A 24,565-nucleotide genomic window follows, 5' to 3' on the forward strand; every position below is an offset into this window, starting at 1 on the left:
CGCGGCCGCGGGCCCTGCTCAGCCTGACGCCTGCGCAGTTTCCCCGCGCCCAGGTCCACCCCTGGAGGCGGGGCCTGCGAGCTCGGAGGCGGTCCCCTTTGGTGGGTCCGCCCCTCCCCGGGCCTCCTGGACAATTAACCCCGCCCCACTCTCCATTCCAGACGGTGGGTGTTCCGGGATCTCTGCCTGCCAGTGCCCCCCCCCGCTCACCCCTCACCAGTATTTACCCCTGCCTGGCTCCTCCAGCCTGCAATCCCCCTCGTCTGGGCGTTGCTCCATTCCCTCCGTCTATTGTAGGAGTCCGCAGGTCCTAGGTCAGGTGCCAACCTTCCTTCTGTTCCAGGTCCTTACTCTTCCACCCAGCACAGGGGATTTCTTCTCCTTGCAGAGCTTCCAGGACTCATCCCTTCCCCCTGCCCCTTCCCGGCAAGGAACCCATCTCCACTTCCCGCCCTGGCCCAGTCCCTCTTCCTCACCGCCCCCGCCCAGCCATCCAGCCAGTGTTAACCCGGATCCTGCCCCTCCACCTGCTCCGTCCCCTCCGCCAGCCCTTCCGCACGGAGTCCTGCCGGCTGGGACTTTAGGTCCCCGTCATTGATCGGTTTTGTTTCCTGCTGCACCTTCTCAGCCCAGGAAGGTTGGCTTCTTCCGTTAACCGGCCCTCCCCGGCCAGTCAGGCTCCCTCTTTTTCCGGCTCTATCAGGTCTCTCACATCTCACCCCGCTTTCTCCGTCCTGCTGGAATCGCTGAGCCAGGCAAAACTCAGCGTTCCTTGGGAGCCCCGCCCCTCCGTTCTGGTCTCTCTCTAAGAACCAATCAAGAAGCTTCTTTGTGACCCCGCCCAATTCCAGCCCCTCATCTCCTGGCTTAAGCCCCGCCCACCCACCTCCGACAAATCAGCTCAGATCCTCCCTACAGAGGCCCCGCCTTCTACATGCAAGCCCCTCCTCCCATCCAATCGTGCCTGTCTTTGTCTCCCCTGCTGGTCCACCCCCTCCATTCGTCGTCTCCTCCCACCCAATCAGGCCTGCCCGTCCTCTGACCACGCCCCCTCCGGGCCCCGCCCCTCCGGGCCCCGCCCCCCGGCCAATGCTGAGCTCAGTCTGCGTCTCCTCGTTCCGCGGGCGCCAGGGGGCCGGCAAACAGCAGCCGGCGCCTCCGCCGCAGCCGCCCGAGTCCCCGCCGCCGCCGCCGCTGTTCCCGCCGCCGCCGCCGCCACAGCAGCAGGAGCCGCCACAGCAGTCGCCAGAGCAGCCCGGCCCCGCCGCGTCCCCGGCGGGCCCTCCGCCACCCCGCGGGCCCGGGGGCCGGCGCGCCGAGCCATGCCCCGGGCTGCCGGTGGCGGCCATGGGGCGGCACGGCGGCGGCGGCGGCGACAGCGGCAAGATCGTGATCAACGTGGGCGGCGTGCGCCATGAGACGTACCGGTCGACGCTGCGCACCCTGCCGGGGACGCGGCTGGCCGGCCTGACCGAGCCCGAGGCGGCGGCGCGCTTCGACTACGACCCCGGCGCCGACGAGTTCTTCTTCGACCGCCACCCGGGCGTCTTCGCCTACGTGCTCAACTACTACCGCACCGGCAAGCTGCACTGCCCGGCCGACGTGTGCGGGCCGCTCTTCGAGGAGGAGCTGGGCTTCTGGGGCATCGACGAGACCGACGTGGAGGCCTGCTGCTGGATGACCTACCGGCAGCACCGCGACGCCGAGGAGGCGCTCGACTCCTTCGAGGCGCCCGACTCCTCGGGCTCCGCCAACGCCGGGGGCGCGGCGGGCGCGGGCGACGCGGGCCTGGACGACGAGGCGGGCGCGGGCGGCGGCGGCCTGGACGGCGCGGGCGGCGAGCTCAAGCGCCTCTGCTTCCAGGACGCGGGCGGCGGCGCCGGGGGCCCGCCGGGGGGCGCGGGCGGCGCGGGCGGCACGTGGTGGCGCCGCTGGCAGCCCCGAGTGTGGGCGCTCTTCGAGGACCCCTACTCATCGCGGGCGGCCAGGGTGAGCGCAATCTCGGGGTCCCCTTCCCCAGCCCTTTGGGGGCCCCCGAACTCTCACCTCCCCACGCTCATCCCTCTCACCTCCCCTACTCACCCTCTCTCCCCGGTTCTCCGGAGATGTCTCTCCAACCCGCCTTCCAAGCCCCATCCGCCTGGTCCAGGACACCCCAGACCCTGGAAACTTCCTGGAGTCTTCCAGGCTTCTCAAAAACCCTGTCCCGCCTTACAACGCAGCTCCCACCCCTCAGGTTTTTTTAACCCCCTCCACTCCCGTCCCGACGAAGACCTCCCTTCCGGACCCCTCACAGTGCCCTTAGCCCTACGAACACTGCCCCCCCCCATGCTCTGAGATCCTATCTTCATTTTTCCCAGGTTTTCCGAATGCCTCCCCCTGGTTTCCCTGAACCCCGACTTCCACAGACCTATCTCTCCAAGTCTGACTGATTTTGATCTTGTCTTCTGCTCTGGAAAGTCCCAGAAGACCTTCCCCTCCCCCCCATCCTGGGCCTGTGTGAACCCCAAAGCCAGTGGCTCTAGCCAGCACACTTCCCCTCCCCCACACTGCCACCCGGAGTCTTGGGACACCTTCTCTCCTGGAAGTTCCCTACCGACCGCTCTGTGTCCACCCCCTTTCCAGTTCTTCACACTCCTCGTGGGGCAACCCCCCCTCACTTCCCCCAGAACCCAGCATGTCCTGCAGAACACATGGTCCTCGCCCAGAGGAAGCTCCCTGCCTGCTGCCATCTATTCTACTGCACACCCGCCGTAGTCTGGAGCCTCTCCCCCTTCCACAACTCCAGGTCTCTTTTCCAAGTCTTGTCAAGTGACTTGTACCCTCCTCCCAAACTTTATGTCACCTGAAACCTTGGGACCCCCTTCTGCCTCCCGACCAAGTCACCAGCTCAAAAACATCTTAAAATAGCTTCCATCCTGTCTGCCCTTTCTGAGTATCTTTCCATCTGCCCCATGTCCCCTCCCCCAGGCCTCAAGGTCCCCCAGTCCCCAAAGTCCAGAACAGCCATCCTCTGACCCCACCTCCACTAGGGGGAAAGAGCCACCCTGCCGAGTCCCATGTCTTCCCCAGGCCTACACCCTTCAAAAGTCCACATTCTCCAGCCCTTCTGCCCCCCCCCCCCAGTGTCTCCATCTCCCTGTAAAAGTTCCCGAGGCCTCAGAAACTTCCCAAGCTAAGTATGTTACCCCTTCTCTCCTAAATCTTTTTCCCCCTAACTTCTCCCTTGTCAACCCCCAGAGTGAGGGTGAGTAGGAAGAGGCGAAGAGAGGACCGAAAAGGGGGGCTAAGCGCGATCTTGGGGGTCCCCTTGAAGTCTCCTGAGGGCCCAAACACCCTAAGGAGCCGGTTGGGCCCCCTCCCCCCACTGTGCCGCGTCCTGGGCCGGGAAGGACGCGGAGCCGCAGTGCTGCGTCCGCGCCAGGGGAGGGAGCGAGGGGGGGCCGGTCCCTGGGAAGAGCTGAGTTAGCGAGATTTGGGGGTGATTGGGGGAGGTGGGGAGGAAGAGGTGCGGAAGGGACGTGGCCCTGGATGCCCTCCCAGGCTCGGGGTGGGGGGGAAGAAGGGGGCATGGCCTGGGGCACCCTCCCTGCCATGACCCCATTGCGGGGGGGGGGGGTGAGGGGGAGGAGGAAGATGGAGACCTGTGTGTCGGTCAGGCTGGGGGTTCGGGACAGCTAGGGGGTCCTTCAGGTAATGCACAATGGGCGCTTTTATTTCTTGAGTGTGCCAAGCACTTGCCAGCCTCCCCGCGGGGTGGCTTGAGGTCTGGGGGCTCTGAGCAGCGCAGGCTGGAGGTCCAGGCCCCCGGCCCCTCTCGCCTCACGCTTTCCGGGGAGGGGCGCGCCCCGCGGCGGGTGCCCACCGTCCTCCCGGAGCGCTGGGAGGGAAGGAGTTAAGGCGGCGCGCGGCCTCTGCGGCTGCGCGCGGCCCGGCGGCCCGGCGGAGACGGCGCGCGGCTACTGCGGCTGCGCACTGCGGCGGCGCTGTCCACGGTGCTGCCCGCGCCCCGCCCCCGGCCCGTCCCCACTGCGGTGCCGCAGCCGGCGCGCGGAGGAGGGGGCGGGGCGCGGGCGGCACTGCGGAGGCCGGAGGGCGGGAGGACAGGGGCCCCCGCCGGACCCCATCCCGCTCACCCCGACGTCCAGGCCCGCACCCGGGACCAAAAGCCGGGCCCCCTCCCCGAGTCTTTCCACACCCACCCTCCCTCCCCCAGCCGTCCCTCCTCCCCTCCACCTAGCTGTGCTCCACGGCCTTCACCCCTGGCCTTCCTCCTCCCGGGCCTGGACTCTGTCCCCCTCAACCCCTGTAGCTGATTCTCCATCTACCCCCCCCCAAGAGTTCAGCCCTGAGACCCCCGGTGTCTCCTCACCGCCACAGCCTGACCCTGCCCTGTCCTGTGGCCCAGGCCCCCTGCAGCTTGCTCCCCTCCTTGTGGACAGGGAGGTCTTTAACCTCTGCCCACCTCTGCTCACCCATGATGCCTCCAGTAGCTCGCGGGCCCCAGGCCAGCCCAGGGCTTGACAACGTAACACAAGTTAATCTTCACAATGATGTTTGTGTGTGAGCCTGTGTGGGCACGCGCGTGCCACACTTGGGGCTGCCTATGAACTCGTTTGGCTGTTTAATGTATTTGTGTTTAGTCAAAGCTGGTGCTGTCCCACTGGAGTCCTGCCTCTAATCTGGCATTTTGCTAGATTATTGGAAATGGGGTCTTTTCAGACTCTTCTGCTCTCAGTTGGCTTCAACCTGCCACCCTCCAGGTCTCAGCCTCCTGAGTAGTTAGGGTTATAGGCATGAGTCTCTGGCAGCCGGTCACACTTGTGATACATAGATAGACAAGTTGAGGTTTAGAGAGTTTGAACTCTTTGCCCAACTTCGGCACGCTGGAAGCCAAGTACAAGCCCGGCCCCTTCACTAACTCGTGGTTTTGCCTGTCCAGCTGCTCCGTCCCCTTTCCCTTTCCCTAGGGCCAAGCTGAGCCACTTTTCCGGGGGGGTGTGTGTTAATCTGCCCTCCATCCGGCTTGGGAGCACAAAGACAGAACCCTGGGGAGGGTGGCATAGGACAGTACCGACCAGACTTGCCATTCTGCTGGGGGGGGGCGGCATCCGGGGAGACGCAGCCCCTGCCCCGCGGCCTCTTTCTGTGAGTCGGGGTTGTGTAGGGACAGGGGCCTGGGACGGGTCTTGGCTGCCGCTGGACGGGATGCCTGGGTCACTTCTCGCTCTCCACCCCGTGTGCAGTACGTGGCCCTAGCCTCGCTGTTCTTCATCCTCATCTCCATCACCACCTTCTGCCTGGAGACCCACGAGGGTTTCATCCACATTAGCAACAAGACGGTGACCCAGGCGTCGCCGATCCCCGGGGCGCCGCCCGAGAACGTCACCAACGTGGAGGTGGAGACGGAGCCCTTCCTCACGTACGTGGAGGGCGTGTGCGTGGTCTGGTTCACCTTCGAGTTCCTCATGCGGATCACCTTCTGCCCGGACAAGGTGGAGTTCCTCAAGAGCAGCCTGAACATCATCGACTGCGTGGCCATCCTGCCCTTCTACCTGGAGGTCGGCCTGTCGGGCCTCAGCTCCAAGGCCGCCAAGGACGTGCTGGGCTTCCTGCGCGTCGTGCGCTTCGTGCGCATCCTGCGCATCTTCAAGCTCACGCGGCACTTCGTGGGGCTGCGGGTGCTGGGCCACACGCTCCGCGCCAGCACCAACGAGTTCCTGCTGCTCATCATCTTCCTGGCCCTGGGCGTCCTCATCTTCGCCACCATGATCTACTACGCCGAGCGCATCGGCGCCGACCCGGACGACATCCTGGGCTCCAACCACACCTACTTCAAGAACATCCCCATCGGCTTCTGGTGGGCTGTGGTCACCATGACGACCCTGGGCTACGGGGACATGTACCCCAAGACGTGGTCCGGGATGCTGGTCGGGGCGCTGTGCGCGCTGGCCGGGGTGCTGACCATTGCGATGCCCGTGCCGGTCATCGTCAACAACTTCGGCATGTACTACTCGCTGGCCATGGCCAAGCAGAAGCTGCCCAAGAAAAAGAACAAACACATCCCGCGCCCGCCGCAGCCCGGCTCGCCCAACTACTGCAAGCCCGACCCGCCCCCGCCGCCCCCGCCGCCCCCCCACCACGGCAGCGGCGGCCTCAGCCCCCCACCCCCCATCACCCCGCCCTCCGTGGGGGTCCCTGTGGCCGGGGCCTACCCGCCAGGGCCCCCCACACACCCCGGGCTTCTCAGGGGGGGAGCAGGGGGCCTGGGCATGATCGGGCTGCCTCCACTGCCAGCCCCCGGGGAACCCTGCCCCCTGGCTCAGGAGGAGGTGATCGAAATCAACAGGGCAGGTGAGGCTGGGAGCAGGAAAGGGCGGTGGGGGGGGGAACTGGTGGAGGGGAGGGTGGGGAGGGGGAAGCGGGAGCAGTTTGGTGAGGTCAGGAAGACCAGGGTGGTCAGAGACGGGGGGGGGAAATGACAACCAGTGTGGTGACAGCCAAAAGCCAACGAGGTCTCTGCTGAGACCTGGGTTTCGAGTGACGAGGGGGGGCGGTTTGGGGGAGACTCAGAGCCCTGTTGTTCCCAGGGGCTACTGAGGCAGAGGTAGTGTTTGCCGAGAGGAGCTCACATGGGGCCAGGCAGCCAGAGATAGAGGCTGGCAGCCAGGGCAGAGCCTGGCACTGTGCTGAGTGCCGGGGGGGGGGGGGCAGCAGGAAGTCACTAAGAGCAGAAGGACTGTGGTCAGAGGGCGAGGGTTCTGCTCTAACAGTAGTGCAGCCAGCCAGGAGGACGCGTGATAAGAGCCAGAGGCCCTGGGGACAGAAGAGTCACAGCAGGGGCAGTCTAGACGCATGCGTGGTGGGTTCTGTAGGCCCAATGGGACGAAAACTGATGGTGCTGAAAGGAGATGAGGCCAGAGAGACCAGTGTGGGCCTGGGGTGGTCTGTGGTTCTGGGGTGGTAATTTGGGTGTGTTGGGGGGACACGGGCCCCACCCCCAGGCCTTAAGTAGGTCAAGCAAGGGAGCTGGGCCAGCCAGCCTCCATCTCACTCCCTTGGCCACTGATCCAGTTTCACACCAGCAAAAAATAGCTCAAGTCAGAGCCTGGGGGACCCCTGTGTGCCCCTCCCTCCCCCAGCACCTCCTCATCGGCCCCCCCAACCTGTCCCTGAATACCACTGCCAACCTGTCACACCCAAAGCACCAACCCCTTTCCCTGGTCATGCCAGCTTCACTTCCACCTGTCACCCACCCAGCATCCAGCACAGCCATCCTCCAGTCCCCTTACACCACTGCCCACTCTGCTCACGCTGCCCCCAGCCCAAGTGCCAGACCTCAACGATTCTCCCCTCCCAGAATCAACAAGCTTCCCCACTTACACCCTTCTGCCCTTCGCTTGCCAAGGCCATACCTTAGGATTTTTTTTTTGTCGGTCATGGGTCTTGAACTCAGGGCCTGAGAGTTGTCCCTGAGCTCTTCAGCTCAAGGCTACCGCCCTACGCCTGGAGCCACAGCGCCACTTCTGGTTTCCTGGTGGTTCATTGGAGATGAGAGTCTCAGGGACTTTAGTGCCAGGCCTGGCTGTGAACCCCGATCCTCAGACCTCAGCCTCCTTCCTTCCTTCTTGAGATCAGGCTCTGCTGACTGCCCAGGCTGTCCTCTGCGACTCCAGTGTCTGGGATTGCAGGCATGCCCCCGCGTGCAGCTTGCCCTCACCACCTTCCCTCTGTGACTTTGCCTCCCTCCCTGTCTCCCTTGTGTCTGTGTCTGACCTTGGGGGCTGCAGACCCCCGTCCCAATGGGGATCCTGCGGCAGCCGCACTGGCCCACGAGGACTGTCCGGCCATCGACCAGCCAGCCATGTCCCCGGAGGACAAGAGCCCCATCACGCCCGGGAGCCGGGGCCGATACAGCCGAGACCGGGCCTGCTTCCTCCTCACAGACTACGCCCCGTCGCCTGATGGCTCCATCCGGAAAGGTGAGGGGGCCTCCGGGGGTCCTGTGGGACCCTCCCTCTCTCCCCTGCCCAGGGGAGGAAGGAGAGGACGGGGGTGGGGGTGCCGGGCTCCCCTTCCCTCAGCCCACACCTCCTCCACTTCCCACCCCACCACTGACCCTTCACCTGTCTTTATTTCATCTCCATTTCCCCCACCCAACCCACCCTCGGCCTCTTCCCCACCCCTAGCCACTGGTGCTCCCCCACTGCCCCCCCCAGACTGGCATAAGCCAGCCCCCCCGAGCTTCCTACCCGACCTCAACGCCAACGCTGCGGCCTGGATAGCCCCCTAGTGGACCAACCCCTCCCCGGGGTAAGTAGCCCCCCCATGCTCCCCTGACTCTCCCTGCCTCCTGACTAACCCGTGAGACCATGCAGCCCCCCACCGACTAAAACCCCCCACTGTGGATACTCACCCCACCTGCCCACCCAGGACTAACCCCGCCCCCACCACCCAGTGCACCCCGACCTCTGCACCCCACCCACCCCCAGGACCACCGTCCCTGGTGACTGACTCCCATCCTCAACACCTCCCCCCCCCCCCCCCCCGTCCCATCTACATCTGTGAACCGATTAGGAAAAGAGGGTGCCCTTGACACAACCCAGGGACAGGACGGGGTGAGCCCAGTCACCCACTGCCCTTTTCCCTGGCAGTGGGGCAGATGCGCAGCCATGAGGCCTGGGGAGGGGAGGCGTGAGGCAGGCCCAGACTTGGGGCCCTCCGGAGGCCTGTGACCCTGTGCAGCAGCCCAGAGAGATGGGGCAGCTCCAGGACTGAGCAGGGACCTGCTGGGCAGGCTGGGGTGGAGGTGAGATCAGGAGGACAGGATGAGGCTGGAGGGGGCGGAGTGAGAAGTCAGGCATGAGGAGGAGGAGGCTGGAGGCTGGAGGTGAGGGCATGACGTGTCGAGCCCACCACTTAACGCTGCTAGGATCACACATTCTGGAATCCACACTGCACGCCTGGCCGGCCCTGGGAAGTTCACTCCGCAGCTCACCGTTCACTTAGTAAGTAAGGAATATTTGGCGTAGCCTGGGATCCTAGCTACTCAGGAGGCTGAGATCTGAGGATCGCAGTTCAGAGCCAGCCCAGGCACAAAAGTCTGTGAGATGCTTCTCTCCAATTAGCCACCAGGAAACCGGAAGTGGCTCTGTGGCTCCAGTGGTCGATCCCTAGCCTTGAGCTGAAGAGCTTAGAGGCAGCGTTCAGGCCCAGAGTTCAAGCCTCACCCCTGACCAAAAACAAAAAGAAAAGGAAAGAAAGAAACCACTTGGCTTGCGTTGCCATGCTGGGCACAGACCCCAGGCTCTCCTGACTGCCAGGCAAGTGCTCTACCAGTTGAGTCGTATGCCCGGCCCTGTTTTTGCTTTGGTTTTCACAGTTTCGTCTTGTGAATCACTGGGGACAGCCCCAGTAATGATTTTTGTTTTTTTCAGTCATGGGGCTTGAACTCTGGGCCTGGGTGCTGTTCCTGAGCTCTTCAGCTCAAGGCTAGTGCTCTGTCACTTTGAGCCATCCGCCACTTCTGGTTTTCTGGTGGTTAATTAGAGATAGGAGTTCCACAGACATTCCTGCCCAGGCTGGCTTTGAACTGGGATCCTCAAATCTTAGCCTCCTGAGTAGCTAGGATTACAGGTGTGAGCCACCATCTCCCAGCCCAGTAATGATTCTTGAGGGGTCAGAGCAAGATTCTGTCTTCATAGTTTAGAGCAGCCAGCTGTTCTTATGAATAAAGTTTTCTCGGGACACAGCCACTGTCACACCACAATAGCAGAAGAGAATAATGGGAACCCCAGGCCATCTGGCCTCTATAGCTCTCTTATCTGGCCCTTTGCTGGACAGGTCTGCCAGCTCCTGTTTGGAGGGAGCAGGAAATAAACAGGAAACAAAAAACAATCACTATATTTTGGTCATTTCATCTAAGGGTCTTTTTGAAAACGTGACCGAAGATCTGAAGGGTGAACCCAAGCTGGCCTCAAACCACGAATCTCTCAGAATCTCTGCCGCCTCCTAATAGCTAGGATTACAGGCAGAACCCACTGGCCTGGCCTCAGGCATGTCGTCAACATGACGGAAGCCACCTCACTCACTTCTGCCCCCCCCTCATTTAACCAACACCTGGGCACTACGCCTTAGGAAGGCAAAGACGCATCAAGCCATGGTGACGCCATAGGGAAACGTGGGCTGCCTCTGGGGATGGCATGACAACCCCCTCCCGCCATGTTCAGGTTCAGCGAGGGCTTGACAGGAATGAGAGCCAGGCTCCTGCTCCCAGTGCCAGCCAGGGTTCTGTTCCAGCGCCCGTCCTCTCCCATCATCCTCCATCTTCATTTTCACCACCCCCCTTCTCCCTGCTTGCTCCCAACCTTTACCAACCTTTCTCCCCCACCCCAGGTTCGGAGGGGCCCGGGTTGGAATGGAGGGGGGGTGAGTGGGGAAGGCTGGGGAGGAGAGGTGGGTCTGGGGATGGGTTTGGGGGAGGCCCTTGCTTCTCTTGCCTATAATGCCAAAATCCATTCATTGAACTCAAATCATGGCTGGAGCTGAAGGGCTGACTGAGTCCTCCCAGTCCCCCCTCCTTGCCCCACTTCTTCCCCACGACCCTCCTTCCCCAGACCTGCCCCCTTCCTTCCTGGTTCTCCCTCGACTCCCCCTCGACTCCCCCCACCCGCCCCAGCCACCCCGGAAGCTCCTTCCATATTTGACGTCTCTGGCCGCCCCCATTTCACTGCTCTCCCGACCCCCCCGGAAAACACCAGAGAGGAAGAAGAGGCCCCGGCGTTTCTCCGTCCCCCCAACAGTGAGGCTGTGTTGGGGGTCCCCCCTCCGCCCCCCTCCCCCGCCGTGACTCTCTGTATTTCTGTCCCCAGCTCTTGTCACCGCCTGAGACCTCGCGAGACCCTCGGGTCCCCCCTGTCCCTTCCCCCCAGGTTAGCAACTGGGCTCGGCTGGGTGGGGTGTCACCAGACCCCGGGCTTCCCTCCTCCAGGCAGCACCCCACTTCCAGACGGCCCCCGACACTGGGGAACCCGCGCGGTGACCCCGAGCCGGGGCCCCGGGCCCCTTTCTAGGTCCCCAGCCCGCACCCCCCTCCACCGGCTGCTCCCCACATGCATCCCGCCCCGCCCGCCCCCCGCCCGCCATCCCGCCTCGCTGCCCCCCTCTGGCCTCGGACGGGGGACCTGGGTGGGGGCGGGCGGGGGGCGGGCGCCCCTCCTCGGAGCGCCCTCCCCGCGTCCGCACCCCTCTGGAGGACTGACTCCCGTTCTCTGCTCTCTCTCGCTGTCTCCCCGTCCTCCCCCCCCCCCGGGCCCTCCCGCCCTCCCTCCCGCCCCCCCCCGGGCCCTCCCGCCCTCCCTCCCGCCCCGCCCCCCCCCGGTTGGGGTCTCTGCCCCCCCCCCCAGGTTACGAGAAATCCCGCAGCCTGAGCAGTATCGCGGGCCTGAGCGGGGTGTCCCTGCGCCTGGCGCCGCTGGCCACGCCGCCCGGCTCCCCGCGCGCCGCGCGCCGCGCGCCCCCGCCCCTGCCCTCCATCCTGTAGCTCCCGGGGCGGGGCGGGCGGGGCGGGCGGGGCGGCGGGAGGAGGCGGGCGGCGGCTCGGCTTCTCCTAGAAACAGCCTGAAGTCAGGACTCAGACGCCGCCGCCGGCGACGCCGGCCTCGCGCCCCGCCTGGCCCCCGGAGGGAGCGGGGCGTCGCCCCCCACGCCTCCCTCCCCCCAGACGCCTTCTCAGGTCTCCACCAGCCATAGGGCACCCCATCACCTCCTGTAAATAAGCCGATTCCATCTTGGGGCCCCCCACTCCGCATGTCCCCCACCCCTGGACCCCCGCTCCTCCTCAGCAATAAGCCGCCGGGGCTGCATGCCTGCGAGTTCCAGGGCGGGGCGGGGGGCGGAGGGGGGCGAGGGGGGCCGCCCCGCCCCGTCCTCCAGCCGGGCCCTCCCCCGCCCCGCCCCTGCCCCTCCCGCCGTTCCCAGGACTCCAGGCCCAGAGCTCCCGAGACGACCCTGGCACCCGCACCCCGCCCTCCCCAGGGCCCCCTCCCCGGGGCCGCACCCCGGCCCCGCACACCTCCAGACGCGACCCAGCTCTCAGCTCAGTTTCAGCCTTTGGGATGCTCCCGTTCCTCCCCACTCGTGACGTTTCCGGGACGCCCCCCGCCCTCCGCGGGGCCCGCCCGGCGCCCCTCGCCCCTCTCCCGCCCCGGCCCGCTCCCCCGGGCGCGCTACCTCCCGGCCCGGTCCGCACGGCCCCACCCCGGTGAGCAGCCTCCCCTCCCGGCCCCCCGCGGGAGGGCGCGGTCCTCCAGGCAACGATTCCTATGCAAGGGGCATTTTGAGTCCCGCCCCATCCTTCCCTGGGACCCGAGACCCTGGTGAGCGGGGGTGCGGGGTGGGGGACCCGGAGGGCCGGGGCAAAGGGCTAGGGGCTCTCGACACCAGGGGTGGGGGGACGAGCTTACATTGCCAAAGGGTTCCCCTTCTTTACACGGCCCCTCCCCCTCCCGCCCTCCCGGAAGCCGCGGGGGGCGGGGGGGTCGTCTTCTCCAGAGGGGCTGACTTCTCCCCGCCTCCCCCGCTCGCCAGTCCGCCACGTACCCAGCTCTTTAGTTCAGCTTTAAACACACACACAGAAACAACGGACCCCAGTCATTCTCTTGTCCCCCAAGTCAACACCGTGTGGGATGCGGGGAGGGAGAACGAGCTAAAGGGACTCCTTCCAAGTCCCGGCTCCCCCTTTTCTCCCCGGCCGCCAGGGTGCCTGCAACTGCACGCATGCGCTGCATGCCGCGCCCCCCCCCACGCATGCCGCGCCCCTCCTGCGCTCCGGGAGCGCACGGACACGGGGCAGGGAGCGGGGCGACGGGGGAGGAGAGATTGGCAGGGGGTCTTCCTGAGCTCAGCGGCTCCCCCTCCCCAACACACACACACACACACACACACACACACAGCAATAAGACCCTCCGCACTCGACGGGGGCGGGCGGGCGGGCCTGGCCCGCGGGGGAGGGGGCGGGGCGCTCTCAGGGACGGGGGCGGGGTCCGGAGTCAGTGTGGGGAGGGGAGGTCTCCAAATCGTCCAACTCTGGTGCTAACGGCGGGTCTTCGGAGCCCACCCGTAGGGCCGGGAGGGAGGGGTCGGCAGGCCCCCCCGCGCCTCCCCCACGCCTCCCCAGGGTGCATGAACCGCCGACTGCAGACGCTGCCGCCGCATGTCACCCCCCAGAGAAAAAGTGTCATGCCTCCGCCCTCCCACCCCTCCTCGCCCCGTCCAAATAAACGTTTCCTTTTCATTTAAGAATCGCCTCCCTCGCGTGTCTGCAGAGCCGGGGGTCCGCCTGGGGTTCCACGGGGCCCCTGATCGCGAGGCCGCTCTGTGCAGGGCCAGTGTCTGTCTGCCTCCATTTCCTCGAACGGAAACTCTCCCAGGGCCGAGGCAGGGGTGACAGCGACTGGAGGGGGGAGCGGTGCCCTGGGGATGATCCACCCGCAGCCTGCGGTCTGCTCTACCCACGTCCCCCAAGAGACCCGGGGCCTTCACTCCAGACCCGCCCCGCGGCTGGCTGGAGCTGTCCCGGGTGCTGAAGGCCGCTGCGAGCCAGTACAAGTGCGTGTGTCCCTCTGGGGTGCGTGCGCGCCGGGGGTCAGGCCTGAGCTCCGGGCCTTGCTTCCCACCTGGCTTTGTTTTGCTCAAGGCTGGAGCCGGGCTCGTGCCTGTCACCCCAGCCACTCAGGAGAGTGAGACCGGGGGACCAAGACTCGAATCAACCCAGGGAGACAAGTCTGCGAGACGCTTATCTCCATTAAATCTCCAATAAACCTCCACAGCGGCAGAGGTGGAGTCGTGGCTGGAAGGGTAGAGCGCCGGCCTTGAACAAAGAAAGCTCAGGGACGGGGCCCAGGTCCTGAGTTCAAGTCCCAGGGCGGGGAGAAGAAAAGCCTATGGACGTTCCTTCCTTCCAGGGCTGGCTTCGAACCGCCTGTCCTCTGTCAGCTTCCTGAGTAGCTGGGACTGCGGTGAGCACCAGCGCCCTCTCTCGTGGAGTGTCCCCGCTGGAATCCGTCCGCCCCGCCCGCTGAGGCCACGCCTCTCGCCCCCTGCAGGAAGGGTCACAGCCTCCTCTCTTCGGAAAGAGCAGTTTATTTCTGCTGTGCGCCTCCACCAGGCTGGGAGCAGGAGACACCCGGCCTGCGACCCCAAGACCACCTGAGAGGGGCGAGAGGGCTTCTGAAGAGCCGGGGACCCTCGAGGGGGTCCCGGGTAGCTGAGAAAGGTCAAAGGGCTGAGCCCGGGCCACCCACACCACTTCCCTCAGCCGGCCGGGTGGGTCGGGGGTGGGGAGCCTGGAGGTGGGCCTACCAAGGCCAAGAGGTGCGGGGGGCCACCTGCACCGTGCTGGGCGGAGGGGCTGCGAGGGGCGGGCGCTGGGGCGGCGCGGGTCACTGGGCCGGGGCTGGGGGCGGGGCCTCCGGCGCCGGGGGCGGGGCCTCCTGGCCCGGCTCCGCCCCCTCCGCCTCCTCGTCGGAAGCCACGCCCTCCTCCAGGCGGAAGACCTGCCGCACGGTGCGGGTGGTGAAGGTGAGCGGGCCTCGCCTGCAGGGGGAGCGGATGGGCGGAGAGGAGTTGTGGGGTGCGCGCAGGTGGAGGAGGCCCGGGAGCCGGCCCCCCCGAGCCCCGCCCCCCTCCCGGCCCCCGCCGCCGTGGGCGCGCGCGCACGCACCGGAGCCGGTTCCTGAGCGTGGTCACCTCGCGGTTCATGGACTCGGCGGACTCGGTGACGTCCTCCAGCTCCCGCTGCAGCCGCCGGCGGCCGGCCTGGGCCCGCGAGGCCTCCTCCTCCGCCTCCTCCAGCTGCCGCTTCAGCTGCTTCAGCCGGAGGTTCCCCTTCTCCAGCTTGGCGGGCAGGAGGCGCGGTTCACATGCGGGGGGCGGGGGCGTCCCCTCCCCTCCCTGCGCCCCTCACGCTGGGCCCTGTGGTCTCTGCCGCTCTTGGCAGCTGCCTCCAGTCCCTCTGCCTCCTCTCCTGCCTGTGGTCTGGGAGGGCCCCCCTCATCGAGCTGCTCTCTCCCCCTGTACCCCAGCGCCATAGGGGTAAGATCCCAGTCCTCAGCTTGGCACTCGAAGACTCTTGCTTACCTCGTAAGCCCTCTGGCCAAATCAGCCTCAGCAAGATTCCCTTCCAGACCCTTCCATCCCTCTCCAGGGAACACAGGAGCTACCTGGACTCCCATCACGCCCCACCCCACTATTTAATAACTCCAGCCACACAGGTTTGCTTTTGAAAAGCCCTGAAACGATCACACTCATTTTGACTCCCCAGGGCCTTTGCACTTGCCCACCCTCGATCTAGAGAGCACCCTCCACTTGTGCTCCAGTCCTCTTTCCCTGCTCTCATTCTTCACTCTTTATATGCGTGATCTAGACTTGTCTTTGCTTATGTGGTCTTTGCTTGTTTGCCAACCCTGGGGCTTGAACTCAGGGCCTGTGCACTGTCCCCGGGCCTCTTTTTGCTCAAGGCTCTACCACTTGAGTCACAGTGCCACAGTGCTAGCTTTTTCTGTTATGCAGTACTGAGGAATCGAACTTCACACCTGCTAGGCTAACACTCTACCAAGAGGCCACACTTGCAGCCCTGAAGGTTTGCTGAATCCTTTCCGGCACTCTGAGCTGGACGTGTCAGGACCTCTGTCTCCTTCACGGCTTCATGCTAAGGCCCAGGTCGAGAGCTCCATATTTTGGGATCGAATAGTTAACAAAGCAAAGCTGAGCTTTTAAGGGTACAGGGATGTGAGCTGCACAGACCTTCCACCTCCACCACGGCCCTGCTAAACACATAGTATGTGCTCCCCAATTTTCACTTCTTTCTCCTGCGCGGGGCCCCTCTTGCTGCTTCCTGCGACGGCTGCTGTACGTCTCCGGCCAGTGGCCATGGCAGCTTACCTGGTCCCGGAGCTGGTCGGCTGTCCTCCTCTCCTCCTCCACCTGGAGAACCACCTCCTTTAGCCGCTTCTCGGCCCGACGGACCAGCTTGCCCGAGAGGATCCGCTCTCTATGGAGGACGGGGGGAGGGTTGTCTCAGGGGGGTGTCTGCGAGTACGATCCCCAGCCTGTGCCCCATTCTCCATCCCTTGGCTGTCAGACACTGGCACGGGGGCTCTACATCCCCTGCTCCTCCTAGGATATGACCTTTGGAATAAATGTGTATTCGGTCTTCCTATATAGAACACAGGCACAAAATAATGCCCTTCTCCTACCCATGAGATACCATTGCCATATGCCTTGGTAACCCAGCCTCTGACACTGCAAGTCCTCAGCAAATGAGAACTGCTCCTGCTATGGTAACTATGATGACTGATTAGTACCCAGAATAGGGGAGAGACAGGTAGGTTTAGAGATGGATATACTGTTCGCTGTATTACAGTGCCTCTCCATTGCACATGCCATGGGAATGCGCTGAATTACCACACTGACTGAAGTTGAAGACTCAGCTCTATAGTGTGCTACTTCCTGGCTCTGAATGGGGATGTGATGCTTGATGCAAGTGCAGCCATTTTGAAGCCATGAGGAAATAACTGTCTCAGAGCCTTAACCTCTTTAGGTTGTGTGGCTCCAAATTGAAAGTGGGAAAAAAATGTCTGAAATCTCACATGCTCCCGTGTGCTTGTACATTTGGCTCCTATAAGGGGTGATGGCTTTTCCTGGCTCCTCATATAACTTGCTCAGTTCAAACAGGCTAGGGCACAAGTAATTCTTTCTAGGCTTCAAGAAAGCTTTCCCTCATTCCCTCATTTGTTGGACCTTGAGTTTGCCACACAACCACTCCCGAGCTAGCGTGCTGGGGATGAGAGCCACGAGTTAGCTTAGTTGTTCTGGAAGAAGTTGTCATTTACCTGTTCCTGAGCCCAGCTCAAGAGAGCCTACCAGTCAGCCCAACCTCAACAGCAGTAATAAGTAGCTGTTGCTTTAAGTCACTGAAGCATAGGGTACTGTTTGTTACACAGCTCTGGCTAACTGCTACATTCATTCTTACATAGCTGGTAATGTCAGTGAGACTACAGCTACATGCAGCCCAGAGCTCGCACTCCTCCACCAACCTGCTCTCCTGTTCTAGCTGCTCCTCCGCTTGGGCCAGCTTGGACTCGAGGGCAGCGATCACCATCTTTTGGCGGGCCCGGGCCCCGGCATCCTCCTCCCCTAGGCGTCCCCGGAGCTCCTGGATCTGCCGCTCCAGCTGCTGTCGCCCGCTCTCTGCTTTGGCTGAGAAGCTGCGCTCGGCAGACAGCTCTGTGGTGAGGGACTCCACCTGGAGCGGGCGGGACGGACAGACTTGGAAGGAAGAAGGTGGCAAAGCCAGGACCCCAGCAGCAAGTAGGCTGGGAGTCAGCACGTGGATCACAGGACCAGAAGACAGGTGACATTGGCTTGGGGTCTGACGTCACTGGACAATGCACCAGGCGTGGGTTTTACCCTTTTACAGTGTGACTGCTATTTTAATAAGCTCACAAGATGATCACATGCGGTAGCTTTTGTCTCTGACTGTGAAGGCGGCTATTCCAGGGATCATCATGTTGTGTGGGGAGGTGGTGGCAGGGGTGGCGGCCTCGGTGGCCTTGGGTACCTGCAGGAGCAGCTTGCGGTAGCGGTCACCCAGGAGCTCGGCGTTGCTCTGCTCCTCCTCCAGCTCTTCCTCCATCTGCCCCAGGCGCCCCTCGAGCTGACGCTTTTCCTCCAGAATGGCTGCCCTAGACAGAGCAAAAGGGGCGGGGTGAAGCAGGAGCGGTGGCTCACGCCTGGAATCCCAGCTACTCAGGAGGCTGAGATCTGAGGATCAAGGTTCAAACCAGCCCCGGCACAAAAGGACCTGAGATTCATCTCCACTGAACCTCTAGAAAATGGAAAGTGGGGCCTGGCTCAAGGGCAGGGCAATAGCCTTGAGCTGAAGAGCTCAGGGACAGCGTCCAGGCCTAGTTCAAGCCCCATGACCCACAAAAAAAGAAGAGAAGGAGGAGGGGGGAGGGGAGGGGAGTGGGGAGGGGGAGGGCAGGGTAGGTGCCTAGCTGCTGTCCTGGTGGCCACTCACTTGCTGAGGTTGCCATTGGCCACCTCATCTGCCATCTCATCCCGGTCCTGCTGGGCCTGTCGCCTGGCACGGTCCGAGGCCGCCAGTTCCTGCGGTGACAGGGTCAGTGGTCAGCCATGGTCAGCAGTGGGCTGCATACTGGCTGCACTCCAACCTGCCCCTCACTCTCAAGTTTCTCAGCTTTCCTGTTAGGTTTGGTCTGCCCACCTCCCACCCAGGACCGCAGGGCCAGCTCCGCCCACCTCCCACCCAGGACCGCAGGGCCAGCCCCCCAGCCTCACCTCCCACCCAGGACCGCAGGGCCAGCTCCGCCCACCTCCCACCCAGGACCGCAGGGCCAGCTCCGCCCACCTCCCACCCAGGACCGCAGGGCCAGCTCCGCCCACCTCCCACCCAGGACCGCAGGGCCAGCCCCCCGGCCTCACCTCCCACCCAGGACCGCAGGGCCAGCCCCCGGCCTCACCTCCTGCAGGCGCAGCACTTCCGCTTCCAGCCCCTTGAGGCGCTTATCACTTTCCCTGTTCTGGGCAAAGATCTCCTCCCTGGAGCTGCGGGACTCCTCCACCTCCCGCCACAGCTCCTTCATCTGGGCCTGCGGAGAACCAAGTGGCACTGGGGTTTGAACTCCGACTCAGGCTTGCTAAGCTCCACTGGAGGCCATGCCCCCCGGAGGCCACGCCCAGCCTGTGACCACGCCCACAAAAGGCCACACTCACTGGGCCTCGGCCAGCAGCCCAGCAGTGTCTTTGATTTCCGCTCACTTGCTGAATAAAACTCTACCAGCCTGCACCCTGCCTGGTGCCCCGGCCTGGGATTCCTTCTTATGTCAGGAGGCCTGTGGTGTTGAGAGCCAAGGCCCGGTCTCTCCTGGGACAGCCTGGCCCCCCCACCCCACCCCACTGACCCCTGATGACAAATGTCATGTGCCAGGACTTCAGACTGCAACATTGAAACAAGCAGATGGAAAGTGCAAGAGAACCCAGGGCTGAGTTGGGATCTGGAGCTGACCAAGGTGCTGGCTAAATCTGATAAGTGGAGGAGGCCTCAGAGCAGCTCTGAGTGGAGAGATGCGGTCCCTCCCCACGGAGCCCCTCCCCCCACGGAGCCCCCTCCCCACAGAACCCCTCCCCCCCACGAAGCCCCCTCCCCACAGAACCCCTCCCCCCCACGGAGCCCCCTCCCCACAGAACCCCTCCCCCCCACGAAGCCCCCTCCCCACAGAGCCCCTCCCCCCACGGAGCCCCTCCCCACAGAGCCCCTCCCCCCACGGAACCCCCTCCCCACGGAGCCCCTTCCCCCACGGAGCCCCCTCCCCACAGAACCCCTCCCCCCACGGAGCCCCCTCCCCACGGAGCCCCTTCCTCGCCTGTATCTTTCGCAGCTGCTTGACCGCTTCCTCCTTGCCCTGCCCCGCAGTCACGGTCTGCGCCTTCAGCTCCTCCAGCTCAGCCTCCAGCTTCTTGCGAGCGGCCACGGCCAGGGCCCGCTGCTTCCGTTCCTCATCCCGCTCCACCTCCACATCCCGCAGCTGCAGGAGGATCAGGTCACAGGATGGGGGTCAGACCCCCCGGTGCCCACCGCAAGCCCCTGCCTCTCACCTCCTCCACACCCCACACCCTCCGTTCCTGGAGCCTCCTTCCGGGCCTCCCACCTCACCGCAGCCCGCTGGCATGCAACTCCAGCTCCCAGTAATCCAGCTGGGTCTAGGCCAAGGGGTCCAGCAGAGACAAGCACACCCTGAGACCCCTGGCTTTGGGTACCTGGTCACCTCGTCTCCCTGCCCTCCCGAGGTCCTGCATCCCAACCCCCAGGCCCCAGAGGGATCTATCTGGTACCAGTGACAGTGGGACAGAGGTTGGTCTGGGGTGCCAGTGTGAAAATAGGAGAGACTGGGGGTGCAGGTGCTGCTGACACAAGGCAGACAGCTTTACTTTTGCTGTGTTGGGGACGGAACCCAGATAAGTCCTAACCTTTCACATCCCCGGCTCTTTGGATTTTATGGATTTGCCTATTTGCTGATACCAGGTTTAATTCAGGATCTGCCCTACCACTTGAATCATGCCTCCAGCCCTGCTCTTTGCTGGTTATCCTGGAGTTTCCTGCCGGGCTGCTTCCTGAATGGAGGTGCTGCAGCCTTCAGCTTCCCGGGTAGCTGGATTATAAGCCTGAGCCCTGGGCACCCAGCTTATTTTATGTTCCAGACAGTCTTGTTTAAATTTGCCAGAGCTGGCCTCAAGTTCTCTATCCTCCGGCCTCTACCTGCCTGAGGGCGTGCACCCTCGCGCTTCAGGGTGCCAGGTGCAGGGGGCGTGGCTGAGGGAGGAGCAGGGGTGGCAGTGTGTGGGGACTGTCTTCCTGAGGTGTGCAGGGGCCGGGCAAACCCAGGACGAGCTCTGTGGCTGGAGAGCGGGCTGTGAGGAAGATGGCTCTACGCCAGGAGCATGGCTGTCCGTGGGGGGACGGGTGTAGGACCCATTGCCACCTGTGTCCCTTGGTACCTGTGCAGCTGGCCTCCCGACTGTACCTGCTTGGCCAGGTGTCTTCGCCGCTCCTCGCTGGCCTCGTCCCGGCCCTGCAGGTCACGCTCGTGCTGGGCTCTCAAGGCCTGCACGGTCACCTCCAGGCGCAGCTTGGCGTCCTCGGCAGCCGTCAGCTCATCCTCCAGCTCTGTCACCTGCGTGCGCAGCTCACTGGCCGCCTGCTCTGCGACCCTGCACGTGCGCTCCAGCTCGTGCACCTGGCGGGGAGGGGCAGGAACAGTGAGCAGGGGTGGAGGGGTGGCACCTGAGTACCCAAGGGAAGGGGCAGGGGTCCAGTGAAGGATGCGGAGACAGCAAGTGTGTGTGCCTAGCCTGAAGCGTGTCTTATTCTAAGTCACCCTAAAACATTTTATGAGAGCTGGGGGCAGTGGCTCACACTGGTAATCCTAGCTGAGATCTGAGGATCAGGGTTCAAAGCCAGCCCGGGCACTAAAAGTCCATGAAACTCTTCTCCCCGATTAATCACTAGAAAATGGGAAGTGGCACTGTGACTCCAGGGTAGAGTGGTAGCCTTGAGCTGGACTGCTCAGAGACTGTCCAGGCCCCGAGTTCAAGCCCCATGACCGACAAAAAAAAATCACAAAAGTCTGCATCGTACAGGGCAATGTATAATTAAGAAAAAACTTTCAGAAAATCCAAGATGACTTTTTTTTTCCCCTTTGCTACCTGAGCCACCTCTCCAGAAATCATAGAAGTGAAGTATTCTGATCTCAGGGACACAGAGAGGGTCTTTCTTTTATTATTATTATTTTGTGCCCATATCGGGTCTTGAACCCAGGGCCTGGGCATTAGCCCTTAGCTCTTCACTTAAGGTTGGTGTTCTGCACCACAGCTACACTCTGGCCAAAAAAAAAGGTTAATTGGAGAGCAGCGTCTCACGGTGACTCTTGCCCAGGCTGGCTTGGAGCCATGATTTCCACATCTCAACTTCCTGAATAGCTAGGACTGCAGGTGTGCGCCACTGCGCCGGCTAGATACCAGCTTTGCAACCATAAATTCATGGTCTAAAGTTGGCAAGTCCAGTCTGAGCATGCGCTGCATCAGGGCTGAGTCCAGCGCATGGTGGCTTCCTTCCTTGGAGTTTCTTGAGTCCCCGTGTGCGCTCACTTCCCCGTGGCAGCATTCGTGGGAATCATGTGTGGACACGGATTAGAGTGAGTGCAATCTGAGCTGGCTCTGGGCTTGTGGATGACCCACGACCTGTGGGATACATGCGTGTGTGTGTGTGTGTGTGTGTGTGTGTGTGTGTGTGTGTGTGTGTGCGCGCGTGCGCACACGCCCCCTCCCGCCATGGCATCCTGAGTGTGCCAGCTGCTCACGTTCTTGCCCACGTCGTCCTTGCTTCCCAGCAGTGCCTCCAGCTCGGCCCGCAGAGCCCGATTCTGGCGCTCCAGGTCCTCCCTGGCTTCCTGCTCCTCCTCCAGGGCCCGAGCCAGAGACAGAGCCCGGGCCTCGCGCTCCCGGCCCTCGGCCTCCACCCGCTCACGGTCCTCCACTGCCCGCAGCACCGCTGCCTTCTCTTCCGCCAGTAGCTGGAAGAGAAGTGAGGAGCAGATGAGGTGTGTGTCAGGAAGCAGGGAAGGAGGAGACAGAAACCCAGACACAAGACTGAGGAGAGGCAGGACAGAGACAGGGCCCGGGCAGGCGTGTACAGCTCCAGTGTCATCCCAAACCAGATTGGTTCTGGACGGATGGAACCAACTGATCCTTTGGTCCACTTACCCAGCTGAGAGAGCTTCCTTCCACTTCAGTGTACACACACACACACACACACACAATGTATTGGTACTGGGATTTGAACTCAGGGCCTTATTCTTGTCAAACAGACACCCTATCACTTGACCACACGATCCCCTTCCTTTTTTCCCAGTAGGTAGAGCTTAGCTTTTGGCCACACCAGCTGGACAGCGATCCACCTATTTATAGGCTTCCCCCTCCCTCCATAGCCCAGAGGACAAATGTCCACCATCACCCCCAGGGACTGAGACAGGACCTTGTGAATACTCCGCTCAGCCTGGCTTCAGAGTCACAATCCTGCCTCCACTTTCCCGAGAAGCGAGAAGCGGGGATTACAGGTGTGCAGCACACACCCTGTTCCCCTCCCCTGTGTATACCAATCCCCTGGGGCACTGCCTAGCGTAGGCGGGAGCTGACTCACACACCCTGCTGATTCTTGGCGATGGGAAGCTCGTCCTCAGGGCTGGCTGGCCCATTACTCAGCATCATACCCGCTTCCCCGATGGGTAAAGTGAGGCTGGGATGGGGAAGGCGAGTGTCCCTGAGGTACCTAGCAGGTTAGTCAGGGTGCAGGGAGATGTGCTATTTCCTCCACTGCTCCTGGCACCCTGGGGGGCTGCAGCCATCCAAAGGAGGACACCTCCAAAGTGACAGGGAGGTGCAATTCAGGGCACACGGGGTGGCCTACTTTCCAGGGCCCAGGGGAAGAGCAGTCAGCCTTCTCCACCAGTGACTCCTCGTAGGATGGTGGTAGGGGTAGGGGATAGATCGGCTGAGCCAGCTCCAAGCTGGGTAAACTGAGGCACACACCTGGTCAAACTTGCGCTGTTTCTTCTCCAGGGAGCTCACGAGCTGCCGCTGCTGCTCCAGATCCATGGTGGCGTCGTCCAGCTCCTGCTGCAGCCGGCGCCGGCCCCGCTCCAGGCGCTCCACAGCCTCCGTCTTCTCTGTCAGGCGCTGAGCCAGGGTCTCTGCCTCCCTGGCGGCCCGGCGCCTGGCCTCCTCCCCAGCCTCCAGTGCCCCGGCCTCCTCTTCCTGGCGTTTCCGCCACTCTGAGAGCTGGGGAGAGGAAGAAAAGTCAGGGGAAGGTGATCCAGGTGCGAGCCAGCAGGGCCCCCTCTCCCAGGGCCCCAGGGCTTCCCAGCTCAGAGTGGACAGGGATGGGCGACTTCCCCCACAAGACTCAAATCACCGTCAGACCCATCCATGACTCAGACAGGGGTCCTTCCATGAAGAGTCACCCCCAGCCTAAAGGAGACACTGAGCCAAGGAAATGGAGTCTATAGTAGAGCGAATCTGTACATGGTTTCAGTGCCTCTTCCGAATATTCAGAAGAGCTCCCGGGGAGGAGGCATTTGGGTATGGGCTCTGATGCATGCCTAGGAGTTGGCTAGTTGAAGGCCAGTCCACCATACATTGGGCTCCATGCTGGGCAGTGCTGGGGACCTAACTCACCCCTAATCTTACTCCAGTGGAGTTCCACTTTGTATCTGGGGGCTAGGTAATTGTTTTTGGAGACTAGATTCTGCGATGTAGCCCAGGCTGGGCTTGAACTGGTGGGATTACCGGTGTGCAACATTACGCCTGGCTTTGGAGCTCCCCTTTGAGGGGTGACCGCAGGCAGGGGCTGTGGGAGGGTTGTGAGCATGGACGGCCTGGTCAGCTCTGAGGATGGGCCGCCAAGGTGCGTGGGGTGGGCTGGGGAGGACTGCGGGGCAGGGAGAGCAGCCCGCCTCAACCAGGAGGATGGGCGTGCCACAGTGGGTGGGCAGGAGCGTCCCTGAGGGGCCCCAGGCGGTGTGCTGCCCTGCGTGGGGCCCCTCAGGGGCCACGCCTCTGTGAAGGTACATTCGCTGCCCACCTGGGCCTGGGCGCTCTGCAGCTCCCGGCCCGCCCGCTCCCGGGCCGCTGCCTCTTCTTCCAGCTGCTCCCGCAGCCCGGCCGCCTCGGCCTCCATGGCTCGCACGCGGGACCCCAAGGCCAGTTTAGCCCTGGTCTCCTCCTGCAGCAGCTCCTGTGGGTAGAGGGGAGGGAAGGTCAGGCTGGTGGAGCGGACCAGAGAGGGGGTGGGCGGGCATGGTGGGCGGGGCAGGTAGCATTGCAGGGGTGGAGCCAGGGCCGGGAGGGTGGGGCTTGGGGAATGGGACCTGCTTGAACACAGCAGTGGGTGGAGCTTTGACATGGAGGGGCGTGGTTTTGGGTTTGC

General features: G+C 63.3%; 2 protein-coding genes across 7 annotated transcripts in view; one reads left to right on the forward strand and one right to left on the reverse strand.

Moving 5' to 3' along the window:
* Positions 1-115: 115 nt before the first annotated feature.
* Positions 116-13,302, forward strand: Kcnc3 (potassium voltage-gated channel subfamily C member 3). 6 transcript variants are annotated; one of them, XR_016533414.1, is made up of 6 exons: positions 116-1,989; positions 5,247-6,354; positions 7,791-7,982; positions 8,190-8,313; positions 10,872-10,931; positions 11,406-11,426. XR_016533414.1 is itself a non-coding variant. In XM_090322556.1 (5 exons), exons 1-4 carry the CDS (start codon positions 1,090-1,092, stop codon positions 8,291-8,293), a joined length of 2,304 nt encoding a protein of 767 aa, XP_090178682.1. In that variant the 5' UTR covers positions 116-1,089; the 3' UTR covers positions 8,294-8,313; positions 11,406-11,487. The 6 variants fall into 6 exon arrangements, 5 of the variants coding, with proteins under 5 accessions (XP_090178682.1, XP_090178680.1, XP_090178681.1 ...); XM_090322556.1 differs by lacking the exon at positions 10,872-10,931 and having other exon boundaries at positions 11,406-11,487; XM_090322554.1 differs by lacking the exon at positions 11,406-11,426 and having other exon boundaries at positions 10,872-11,118.
* Positions 13,303-14,126: 824 nt separating this feature from the next.
* The window catches only part of Myh14 (myosin heavy chain 14), a 44,471-nt gene continuing 34,032 nt past the window's right edge, over positions 14,127-24,565 (reverse strand). The window contains exons 32-43 of the mRNA XM_090322130.1: positions 24,221-24,373; positions 23,170-23,418; positions 21,942-22,154; positions 20,607-20,819; positions 19,449-19,610; positions 18,546-18,674; positions 18,083-18,171; positions 17,621-17,744; positions 17,097-17,305; positions 15,943-16,051; positions 14,723-14,895; positions 14,127-14,595 (exon numbers count right to left, since the gene is read on the reverse strand). Coding sequence (XP_090178256.1) covers positions 14,442-14,595; positions 14,723-14,895; positions 15,943-16,051; positions 17,097-17,305; positions 17,621-17,744; positions 18,083-18,171; positions 18,546-18,674; positions 19,449-19,610; positions 20,607-20,819; positions 21,942-22,154; positions 23,170-23,418; positions 24,221-24,373 — 1,977 coding nt within the window. The 3' untranslated portion in view covers positions 14,127-14,441. The remainder of the gene's footprint in view (positions 14,596-14,722; positions 14,896-15,942; positions 16,052-17,096; positions 17,306-17,620; positions 17,745-18,082; positions 18,172-18,545; positions 18,675-19,448; positions 19,611-20,606; positions 20,820-21,941; positions 22,155-23,169; positions 23,419-24,220; positions 24,374-24,565) is intronic.

The sequence above is a fragment of the Megascapheus bottae genome, chromosome 31, assembly GCF_031878675.1.
Source record: "Megascapheus bottae isolate mThoBot1 chromosome 31, mThoBot2.hap1, whole genome shotgun sequence".
Classification (NCBI taxonomy): Eukaryota; Metazoa; Chordata; class Mammalia; order Rodentia; family Geomyidae; genus Megascapheus; species Megascapheus bottae.